Source organism: Hippocampus guttulatus, chromosome 10, assembly GCF_054856545.1.
Source record: "Hippocampus guttulatus isolate MCC_2025c chromosome 10, RoL_Hgut_1.0, whole genome shotgun sequence".
Taxonomy (NCBI): Eukaryota; Metazoa; Chordata; class Actinopteri; order Syngnathiformes; family Syngnathidae; genus Hippocampus; species Hippocampus guttulatus.
In genome coordinates this window covers 10,748,482-10,761,279 of record NC_141270.1, presented here as the reverse complement: position 1 = coordinate 10,761,279, position 12,798 = coordinate 10,748,482, and the positions used below count along the sequence as shown (strand labels likewise).

Genomic DNA, 12,798 nt, shown 5'->3' with positions numbered 1-12,798 from the left:
AAAACGCAATCAAAGTTAACGTAATAATAATAATAATAATGATGATATAATAACAATAAAACTTCCTCCTTAGATCCCCACACAAAGCAAGCTATGCTTTTTATTTGATCTTTTTTTTTCAATATTTGTTGCGTTACATTCGTGGTTAGTACAATTTCCTCTTGGTTCTGATGTTCAGGGCTTGAATAGTCTCCTCTTTCCACATTCTTCCAAAAGACTGTCTGTGGATGTGGATGGTTGTTTGTCTAACGTGACCGACGATTGAGGAATAAAAATAATAAATGTGAATCCTTCCCACACCATCCTTAGATGCCGTATAGAGCAGTGCATGCATTTAATGAAATGCACTTGAATACACTCGCTGGTTGTGTGCAGTCCTTTCATATAAAGGCGCTTTAGTGTATACTGTAAGGAGCCTGCATAGCCCGCAAAAAAAATAGTTACGTAAGATTTTTCATGTTGTCCAACAATTCTGATGTGTTAAGAAATGATCAGTCGAAGTTGTCCATCTATAGGCTGTTGTAATTTATGATTTGAATGAGGTAAGTACAATTCTCCACAAAAAAAATATACTAAAATGAACCTAATTTGTCTCACAAGTGTGTGAATGTGTCAAAGTCACCATCATATGATCATGAAGTTGAAAGAAGAACATTATTTTCTTTGACTACTGTCTTTCTGGAATATCTTTGCTCCAGGTGTGGTACACCAAATTAATGATTATATGTTGTGGAACAGGTCTGTTTGAGTTTAGTATTGTGTGAATTTAATGAAATCCTAAATCAAAAGGCAAGAGCATGACTCATGTCAACTACAAATAAAAATACATCATGTAGCCATGGGTCATAAAAGCTTTATTAACAGCAAAGATATTTTTTAAGTGGTAGTTTAACATTCTTAAGGGCAATTCAAATGTAAAATTAAGTAAATAACAAAAACAAAACAATAAAACATCCAGTTTTAACTTTAATGATTCAGGTCCAGCTCATGTGCAGTTCTCACGTTCTTGTTTTTTTGTTTTGTTTTTTTGCTGTCATACAATTAAAAACAACAATCTCTGTCTTTGATTCGTGACCTTTGGAAGCCACATATAGACAAAGCAAAAGCAAAATACAGCAGTGTTGTGCAGGGCTTTGGAACATTCTTTTTATCAGGGGGTCATTGAGGTTTTTAGAAAGACCTCCAAGAGCTGTAATAAATCCATCCACCCATTTTCCGTTACACTTGTCCTCATTAGAGTTACAGGTCAGATGAAGCTTACCCCAACTGACTTTGGGTGAAAGGCAGGATACACCCTGGAGTGGTCATCAGCCAGTTGCGAGTCATATGCAGGAGAATATGCAGGAAATGTTCGAACTCAGAAACCTCATCATTCGTATAAAGCTAGAACATCAACAATATGTGCATTCTGTTTACTGTGGATAATCTTACTAATCGCCCAAATCAACTCCTCTCAAATTTGCATGCTACTTTTGTGAAAGAAAATTTCCATCCATCAGGTCAAATGTCAACACAGATCAGCAAAATCATAAAATGATGCAACACCTAAAGCCAGGGGTGCCCATTACATCGATCCTGATCTACCGGTAGATCTAAGACAGGTCCAAAGTAGATCCGAGGAGTGTCGAGGAGAAAACAAACAAACAACCATTTGTGTGTCTTTGTACATGTTAGTAATATATTTTTTTGTGTTAATGTACGCTGCACCCTAATCATCTTATCAGTCTCATTTTCACAACATAAATATTTAAAAAATAAAATAAAGCAGGTAAATATTGAATTTACGGTGGCGCGTGATTACGTCACCGGAAGTTGTTAGCACTCAGCAGTCTGCAATTGCAGCTTGTGATAAAAGCTGTTGCACTCTATCTTTTATCGTCATTATTCTCATTCAGAGTTTGCTTCGTGTACAATTCACCGAGGGCACGGGCAAAGAATATGAACCTAGGAGGACCCAGGGAAGCACTTTAAAACGGTACGTGTGAGCTACGATAGTTAACAGGCTGCAAAAGTGCATCGCATGCCTCAGTTTCAGGCTGTTTCTCATCATGGCGTGTGTGTGTGTGCGCGCGTATGTGTGCGCGCGTATGTGTGCGCGCGTATGTGTGCGCGTGTGTGTGTGCGCGCGTATGTGTGCGCGTGTGTGTGTGCGTGCGTGCGTGTCTGTGCGTGTCTGTGTGTGTCTGTGCGTGTGTCTGTGCGTGTGTGTGTGTGTGTGTGTGTGTGTGCGTGCGTGTGTGTGCGCGCATGCGCGCGCATGCCGGGAAGGGTAGATCCCGTGAGGTTAGTTGATCGAAAAGTAGATCTTCGGTCCAAAAAGTTTGGGCACCCCTGCCTAAAACCATCCAGGAATAACTGAATTACCGTGTCGAATGTGATACAGTTGATCAATAAACTAGTGGAAATTCTTCAGCAACGGTCTTCTGACTGGACTCCCTCAACCGAGTATCAAGCTACTGCAGCTCGTGCAGAGCGCTGCGACTTGGGTTCTGCCTAGAACAGAGATCACAACATATCACTCCAGTCCTAAAGGCTATACTGACTCCTAGTCAGCTGTAGAATTAAAATGTGGCTACTAGTCTATAAATCACTGAATGGTTGGAGTCCTGGATATATTAAAAAAATGCCGATGGAACTTATATCCAGAAGGGCTTTAAGGTCTGCAGACTCAAGTCAGGTAGTGGAGGCCAGAGTGTGAAAGAAAACATGGTAAATCAGTATTTTGCTTTTATGCTACATACACATTGCCAACAGAAGTAAAGTGGGAATACTTTTAAATCCAGGTTAAAAATGATTTTCTCTCCCCATACAAATGATGAGGTCTTTGAAATAATTAAAAATAAATACATTTCCCAAATCTTTTCCATGCACTGTAATTTTAGTGAGCTATTCAGTTTTTTTTTGCACGTTGTTTTTAAGTGTCGTTAGTTCTTTTGATTCTGGATACTTTCAAATGTCATGCATTTAATTATGTGAGGCACACTGTGTTACTTTGTGTATTTAATGCACTAAACAAATACAGCTGCCTTGCCTTGCTGTGTCATACTAAATCCACCCATCCATTATATAACGTAATTTGTTCCTTATGACAGATACGTATTACGAGTACCGTAAATATGTTTGGGCATTTTGAGTTAACCAACATGGCTCGTGGGTCGTGTGGTTGCCCAATAACAATGTTGGTTTCTTTTTATGTAATGATAGATACATCATTAGTTGAAACCCACAAGTGATTTGCTTTGTTAATGTTAATAGAGAAACAATGACTACGGACATAGTAGCGATGTTTGACTTCCTCACGTTGCCGACACCCACATCTCTCATTCATTATGAACACGACACGTGGTACACCGGCTGATGCTCAAACAACTTCCGCTGTTCTGGATTTCCGCAACGGGCAGATGGACAAGCCTACTCACATGGTTAAAAAGGAAAAAAAATACCAAACATCATCTGCCATGTTGTGACATTCCTGTAATAGAAAATCATGCCACTTCAGAGTGGATGACGCCTGCTGACCAAACCTACCACCAAACAAGTACTTTCATTCCTGATGAAAGTGTCAGCTGAGTACATCACGTTTGAATTATGTGATGCACGAATGATTCATAATTGTTGCCAGTGTAATTTGCTGTACTGTTGGAAAGACACTTGCACAGAAACTACGAACATGCTGTTTGGCCGTAGTAAAGTACACAGGTGAGGAAAATATTGCACTAATATGTGCATAAATTAACATGCAAGCATTTCTTTGTGTGTGTAAAACCCACAGGACAGGTCAGGGGGTGAACAAAATCCTAAAGTTTTTAAGATGTAGAATGGATATGTTCCTGGCATGGGTGATAAAGGCGAGAAGACATTGTAGATATTTGTAACTAGAATTATGACAAAGCAGAGTCAAAGGTATCTCAAAGTATAGTTATAGAATTCTGCAATTCAGTTGCATTTTGGAAATTCATTTGCGGGTCTCTGCAACTGAATTGCACATTTCTGCAGTGTGAATCTCCAATAAATGAATAGCAAATGTGATGTCATTTGTCGCGTTTGAGTCCTTTTGACTGGGCAAAACTGAATTCAAGAACTTATTCTGTTGTTTCGACCATAGACACAGTTAAATTACAAAAACGTTGAATTAAAATTACAACTATTTAAAATGGGATTACGTCGAGTCAAAAAGGGACACCCTTAAAACAGGAACGCTTTTAGTTGCATAAGGATATGACATAATGCAGCTCTCAATATTTCTATGAAGCATTTGAAACATTGAAATGAAATTTTGACCAAAGCCAAAATTATAAAGAGAATCAAATAAAAATTGATGTTCTATATTATCAAATGCTTTATAAAAGTTTAAAAAGAACTTATTCTTAATTCCTCTGATTCAAGATATTCAGAGTAACCCATCAAGTATTAGTCTTATATTAGCCCTAGTATGTCGATTAGACATAAACCCAGTTTGAGTTTCTCTTGTCATTTATCCAAGATTACGGTTGACATACCTTTTTTTTTAAATTGACATAGTATTCATTTTTACATTCCAACATTTTTGTCAATATTAACATGAATGAGAACAAAAAAATAGAAGAAATATATAAATACAAACAATCAGATATATTAGTTCAATTCCATAATTTTATACAGTATATGGAAGGAAAAAAATGACTGACTAACCCTGAAACAACAACCTTAAAACAAAGTAAATTTAAACGATTGCTATACAGGTACCTGGAAAGGGAGGAGCAAATCATGTGACGACACAGGTCATTGTCTCCGTTCTCTCATATGTTGTCTTCAATTGCAGTTTGAAATTTGACTACACTTAAACTTTGACGTACTCAAACTTCAAGCCATTATTTTTATTTTTAATTCAAAAATGTTATTTGGATATAGCGCTCAAATATGAAAAAGGCTAATATGTAATATATATTTTCTAATTCGAAGAAATTGAAGGTTGCTCAGTTACAGGTTAATTCCGTCCATCCACCGTAAATTTTGTAAACACCGCGATGTCATTGAACGTCGCTCGTTGCGGCAGCAGGTTTCGCAGGGAGGGAAGAGAATTTACATTTCAGCCTGGCCCCGACACAAAGATTATTACCTTTATTCCGTTTACAGGGCTTGTGTTAGCATCCCACAGTTTTAAGATGCTGCAGTCCGTTTCCAGTTGTTCGTGCGTGCGGCTGATCCAGAACCACAAATCGACGTGGTATTTTGTATGTCTGGTGCTGAGCTACATCCTTTATCTGATCTTGGGAGCTGTCGTCTTTTCGTCCGTCGAGCTACCTTATGAAGCTGCCTTGCGCCAGGACTTGATGACCACGAAAAAACAGTTCCTGCGGGACAACGAGTGCATCACCGAGGAGAATCTGGAGCGCTTTCTCAAGGAAGCGCTAGACGCGAGCAATTACGGCGTCTCCATCCTCAACAACACCGCTACTAACTGGAACTGGGACTTCACTTCTGCACTCTTTTTTGCAAGCACGGTGCTCTCCACCACAGGTGAGATAGCTCCGACACGGAGCATCGGACGACGACTTCGTGCAAATGTGTTATTTTTATTTGTATTTTTAATTTCTTTCTGTTTATCTGGTTTCATAGCCATATGGCACACAGATCACGATCTCCCATACCTTTACAAAATAACCTGATATCACTTGTGGTCAATCAGACGCACCATTCATTTTAATGAATGCCATATTTCATTCATTTGTGTATGATAATAGTTATTAGGCGTGCCATCCGTCTAGGCCTCATTAGTCTCACAAAAAAACAGGCGTTTGGCATATTTCAATGACTGGTGTGAAAACACGTGTTGGCTTATCAGTTATTGCTGATTTAATTATCCTTGTATTACACCAGCACACAATGTTAGATACTGCACGCCAGGTGCACTTGATGATCCGTTTCCCTAAGCATAGTTGCAGAGCATTACAACAGGTATCTGGGAATTGATCTGCATTTTCTCTTTTGAAAGTGTGTGTGTGTGTTGTGTGTTGTATTTTGTATGATACTTATATTTATACAAGAGCCAAGTATGGCAGCGAGTGCTGTCCCTCAGTGTGTATGCTGGAACTCACATCTCACATGTACAAGTCTGATATTTTTATTTTATTATTTTTTTATGTTGCAATGTGTTGAAGTGCTTTTTCCAGATCCTAGACCGTTCCCCCATGGGAGCATGGTTCCAAATTCAATGAGAATAAAAGCGAAACCAGTGTTATCAATTTAATAATTAACATTGAATAATTCCTTACAGGAAATCCACCAAACTTTTTTTCCTTTGGAAAAACATCTCTCTTTACTTAGTCAAATGACGGCATTTGTTAAAGTAAACCCTGTCTACAAATAATGATGTTTTTTTTTTTGTCTTGCAGGCAGTAAGGCAGTTTTGCACATTGCCATTTAATATTATCTTTAAAAAAAGTGCATGCATATGCATTGAGACTACCTGAAGGAACTTTAGCCTGACAACATGGCAGCAGCAGTTATCTCGGATGTTTCAACATACATACCGCACGTAGGTTGTGTTTAAGTCCTCAACGATACGGTGTGTTTGCTGGCAAAACACACCCATCTAGCAGAGACTATCCATCAAATAGGTATGGCATTAATAACAGGCAGCATGTTGTTTGGAGATTAAACATTCAGCAGAAGACGTGTGCCTGTAAAAAATACACTATCACAAAAAATGCCATTTCCTGATAATTTACTCATTCTTGCAAGTGGGCCAAGGTAACACACGCTAAGGCAAGGTTAACTTAGATAGTGTGAAGTGTTGTGAATCTTATACCGCTGGAGCATAATGATATAATAATATCCATCCTTCCATTTTCTGATCCATCCATTTTCTGATCCGCTTTATCCTCACAAGGGTCGCGTGAGGTGCTGAGGCCTATCCCAGCCGTCTTCGGTCAGTAGGCAGAGGACACCCTGAACCGGTTGCCAGCCAATCGCAGAGCACACACAGACGAACAACCATCCACGCTCACACTCACACCTAGGGGCAATTTAGAGTGTTCAATCCGGCTGCCATGCATGTTTTTGGAATGTGGGAGGAAACCGGAGTACTCGGAGAAAACCCACGCAGGCCCGGGGAGAACATGCAAACTCCACACAGGAAGGCCGGAGCTGCATAGTGAGGTCGAAGCCGATACCACTCGACCACCCATTTGTAATAGTATATACTTTAAACACCGCCCGCAGTTTAATTTGTATCATGTTCACATTTGATCAAGTAATGTGTAGATGGCTGACGCTTTCTTCAGTTTTTTATTTAAAAAAAAGATTTGCTATCTTAGGGTACATGCAGTTGTCATTCAACTGCTTGTTCATGTAGGCCCATTTATTTACACAATAATCCTTTTGGAGGCGAAACAGGTCTTTCAAGGCAAGTCTTGGAAAATGATGGTGGTTGTATTTTTGTTTGTGTTGAAAATGGTCTTTAAAATATGTTCAGCCTGGGAATGTGCAAGTACTGTACTGTAAATCATCATCAAAGCTATAATAGTGACACACATTGCTCATAGTAGTATTACATAGGACACACTCAGTCCTCGGGTCTAAATTGTCTACAGGTATGAAACTGTGAATGGTTGTCTATGTCAGGAGTCTGCAACCTGCAACCACGCCCAGACTCTCACGTGCAGATTTGCATCAAGCTCCACAAGATACATTACACAGAAACGACAATCTGTACATGTTTAAAAAAAAAAAAAAAGAGAGAGAGAAAAAGTTGGGTGAATTTAAAATTTCAAGGCAACAAACTTTGATAACATTTCAAGTTGGGGAATTAAACAAAATATTTTAAGTTTTGCTGTTGTGAAAATTGGCTTTCCCTCGTTTCACAACAAAGCAATAAGAGTTTATGGAAATGTTAGCGCTTGTGTTGCCCTCTCCCCTCCCCCAAACGCCTCAACTTAATGATATCAAGTCAAACGACTTAGCAAATTGTTTTGGGGCATACGACTTGCTTTGTTTGTTGTGCTAACTAACATATTTGCCATGTCAATAATTAGTATTTTTCTTGCTTTTGTCTTCAGGCTATGGTCACACAGCGCCACTGTCAAAGGGTGGCAAGGCTTTCTGCATCATCTACTCTGCGTTCGGCATCCCGTTCACCCTCCTCTTCTTCACCGCCGTGGTGCAAAGGATCATGATTTACAGCACGAGGAAGCCCATTTTGTACATCCACACACGCTGGGGTCTGTCCGAACCTCTGGTGGCCATCGTCCACTCATGTGTTCTCGCCTCTTTGGCCATCTCGTGCTTCTTCCTCATCCCCGCGGCCATCTTCTCCTCACTGGAGGACAACTGGAACTACCTGGAGTCTTTCTATTTCTGCTTCATCTCGCTTAGCACCATTGGATTGGGAGATTACGTGCCAGGAGAGGCGGATAACCAGAGGTTCAGGGAGTTCTACAAACTGGCAATCACTTGTGAGTAATAGGCTAACATTGCAACAATAAATGATCCAAAATCCGTTTTATTTTTAGCTACTTGTACTAGTGGTTATATGCCCACTGGCCCTTTCATTAGGTACACCCGCACGTTCTAAAGAGATCTAAATTCTTCCTTTATAATTTTATAATTGATAAATCGGCACATTTAACAAGAGGTTGAGCTGTGTAGGTGTAGTTTGCAGTAGAATACAACCAAACTATCATGTTGACATCCTATATTTAATATATCGTTACATGACTACCACTGTCATTCTCCTGTCAATTAAGACTGAGCATTATCATCCCTTGGTTTGATTTAGCTCTTGCATTAGATTGTATTGGTGTACTAATACTGGCACTGACGAGCACTTGTCTACAGTGTGGTGTCAAAATGAGGTTAACACACAACTCATAATAATATCACATACATCCTGTTACGAGAAAAAGGAAGTTACTTTTGGTACTGGCGACTATTCTCACTTCCTTTGAGCCGTAAATGGAATCTATTTCATTAGTCTATGGCTGATGGTATACATTTCTTTTAAGTATCGGAATCAGATTCCAACCACAGAAACGGAAGTGATTTCTGATTAAAAAAAAGGTTCAACACAGGACACATTTTAACACAGAAAATGTTCACATGAGTCATTTCTGTTACTGTAGCAATTAAACGTTCATAATGTAGTGCATCAACATTTTGATTACATTTAATGATCATTTTTCATTCTAACCGGATAGTGAGCCGTGTAGCATCCATTTCCACTGATATTACAAGTATGTCGAAGTACACTATAAAGGGCTACCTTTCTGCAAAAGATAAGTAGTCCGGCAAGGTATACAGTAGCGATCACCCTTCAATGCTTCTTTGAAAATTCAACCTCCTTCAAGGGTAAGATAGGAAAGCAATGAGAGTACGCCAGTGTGTGTGACGTTAGTGTGCGTCATTCAGTCATTCAGCTTGCAGGCTGCACAACAGCAACTGTTTAAATTGATGTATGTTGTGACGTCTGCGCCATGCATCATAGGTGTGGTGTATTTATAGAGCAGACTTCACAAGCGGGCTGGAAGCTAGTAGATTTGGCATCTTCCTAATGTTACGTTGTTTTGATTTACAACAGAATGTAAAGATCTTGGGCTCCAGTTATTTGAATATTTATTCTTATTTTCCCGCGTAGCTTTTCTGGAACTAATACGCCACAAAATAATACATCACGTGCATTGTGTAGAAACACTGTCCCCTGTGTCTGAATTTGTAAACAACAGCCTTTGTGATCATTCTTTTTGGAATGAAATTCACACTAAGAGATGAGGGGTTTTTTTTCTGGGATTTACATTGAGTCCTTTTTCTGGCCTCTGTTTTTAGTGTACTTGATCCTGGGCCTGATCGTCATGTTGGTGGTCCTGGAGACTTTCTGCGAGCTGCAGCAGCTGAAGAAGCTGAGGAAGATGTTCTACCTGAAAAAGGAGAAGACGCGGGACCGCCTTGCCATCTTGGAGCACGACCACCTGTCCTTCACCTGCGCGTCAGATAGGATACATGGCGACGACAAGGCCAACATGTTCATTCGTGCCTCAAGTCTGTCCTCTCGTAGTGACGACTTCATGATACAGTAGTGTTATACCGAGACAATTATAAGAAATCACAAATCTCTGATGTAGTTATAGCTCGTGGGAGCAAAGGTTCATTATGAGATGCCCGTTGAGTATATGCTAAAACATTCTAGGAATTCATCTTATAATTGAGCTCAAATTCAGGAGAATTTCTCAATAGTTTGTCAAAAATAGTACTAGTTCTGTTGATATCGCTTCAAGGTGTACAGTTGTGGGCCTTCGAGAATTAAGACACACGTCACTGATTTCAGAAACAGGCTTGGGGATTATACAGGTTGATCACTGACAGTTGTTCTGTAAGTATTGGCGTCTATGCTGCTCTGGTTGTCTTGCTGATTGGAAGAGGTTTCATGAGGCAATGTGTCATAGTGTAAATGGTGCTGGCGTTAATGTCCTAATAGTTTAGCTGTATCTTTTTATTTGGCAAATTGGCTTTGAGAAACTGACATCAGCTGTTGACAATGTAATTTAAGCACACCGGTTCTCTGTCTGTGCTAATTTATCTTTCATGAAGATGTAAAGTTTCCTGCTCATCCCCCATTTCATTCAGGGATGTCTGTGGTATACCGGTAATCATGTTCTTGCGATTATTTGTGTTGTCCGAGTGTGTTGTTACACACTTTAATTAAATGTTTTGTCTGATATGATGTGTTTAATGCGTACACAATTTCGGAGAAAGGGGATGCGAGGTTTACCTTTAAGTGGAAGGGAGACAGTTTGCACATGCAGAGGAACCGGTCAAAATGGTAAATGTGTTTGTAAATATCTCGGCTGCATTGTGAAATATGTTGAACAGGGAGCAGCCTTAAGTCAGCTTGTAACTGGACTAAAAACAACATGTCACCGAAACCAACCGAGTTTCGATGACAAAACACTTCTAAGTGTATTTTTTGAGTGCATTCCCAGCCGGAAGTAAATTGCTCTGGCAAATATATTGATATTTAAATCCATGTTTTGTTCATGCCTTTTGCTACAGGTTAACATGCTAATCGCAGGATATATTGTACTCTGTATGATGTTCTTTACCACTCAGCTCACGAAGCTCGCCAGGGTCATGTTGATTGTCAAGTGTATGTGATAACGATGATTATTACCATCCTGGAAGTTACCAATGTCTTTGATACATTTGAGGAAATTTCATGTGTTTGCGTACTGTTTTTATATGTCTGCTGGAGGGGGAACTCGACCTTAAATGTTGTTTTTATTATTGCTGTAAGATATTTCACTGTTCAGTGGATGCCTTGAGTGAATACATTTGTAATCAGGATTGCAAATGGAATTAATTTACTGATGTTGACAACACAAGTCAGCAGCAAATGCGGATTCATGTCCATAATGCGTGTTGGAACCATTTCTTTCTAAGGAAAAAAATGACCTGATTGACATTTGTGTCACTAAAATAAAGTGCTGTTTGGTTTGTAATTGTTTGTCTGTGTGTGTGTTTTTTTTAATATTGCATAACCATCTTGAGCTGTAATTAAAATAACACATTATGTAGCGAAAAGGGAATGGTTAAATTGCTGCTGAGGATGAAATTGAAATTGTTAGGTTCGGGACCGAACCGAATAGTGTTTTAGGATTCCAAAACGCAGGCTCAGACAAAGTGTGATTACAAAAATATTAAAGTAAATCGCACAGATAAAGTATAAACTGAAATCGCTGCTCACAAAGTGCCATGAAAAACAATGCATAAACAAAAACCGCTTGCAAAGGGTCAAGTACTAAAGTTTACCAAGAATACACAAATGAAATTACAAGAGTCCCAAAACATGATACCGAAATGAAGAACAAATAACTTGATGATGAAAATACTTATGAAACAAGGAACCGTGAAAACAAGAGTGACTGTGAACACGATCGAGGGGCCTGGAAAACAACACTTGGAGCAATACAGCAAGCAAGGTCGATAGCAGAAGTCAGAGTTCTTAAATACAAAGCCAGGCTGATGAGGAAGTGAAGCACAGGTGCATCTGCTGCAGGGAAACACCCTTCACTACAGCTGGATTTGGACTCCAATGATGACAGAACACGACAGAAATACTGTAAGGTCAGGTTAAAAAGTAATGACTGCACTTAACGGCATGCCTTTAGCAACCTTTTTAAAAATATGATGGCACTTGAATACATTATTCTGTTTTAGTCATCTCTTGAAAACACATTTTTTTCTTTGTTTAGCAGCTTTTTTAGTTGCATTCCAAAAGGGAATTACATTTCGAGCTGAACAAGAGGCTAAAACTTTTCATAAAGAGAGTCTAAAACCAATAACTAAATGAGCCTTTTTTTTCGCCAGGTAAGCTTACACATTAGGTGCTGAAAGACAGGTTTGTTTGTAACCAAATAATCATGACCCAAATCGTTCAAATTTGCAAGATCTGTTGAAATACAACTCCAATTTTAATTTTTGATGTTCTGATGTGTATTTTTATGTTGTGTTGTACGGCCTCGGGTGACAGGACTCACGTCATCCCCCCAAAAATAGAGATGCAATACTTTTGCATAATGTTTAAGGGCCTTTGTTTCATTTGAAATTTCGGTGGTGCAATTACAGGCCTCCCTCGCTGCACAGCGGCTGAAGTTAAATGACTAATGATGAGCCTTTGGCAAAATATTTATTGCACATCATGAGAACACAACTACCCGAGGATGCACACTAATTGGAAATAACTGTGTGCAACTTTCAGACGCAGCAGTTTATAAAATAAAGGGCGCCTGTTCATTTGCATAATGCAGTCATAAGAAATGATATTCT

General features: G+C 39.2%; 1 protein-coding gene across 1 annotated transcript; it reads left to right on the top strand.

Moving 5' to 3' along the window:
• The first annotated feature begins 5,039 nt into the window (after positions 1–5,039).
• kcnk1b (potassium channel, subfamily K, member 1b) lies at positions 5,040–11,471 on the top strand. The gene is made up of 3 exons (XM_086122790.1): positions 5,040–5,499; positions 8,040–8,435; positions 9,802–11,471. The coding sequence occupies exons 1-3, from the start codon at positions 5,145–5,147 to the stop codon at positions 10,050–10,052; spliced, it is 1,002 nt and encodes a 333-aa protein (XP_085978916.1). The 5' UTR covers positions 5,040–5,144; the 3' UTR covers positions 10,053–11,471.
• Positions 11,472–12,798: the final 1,327 nt, after the last annotated feature.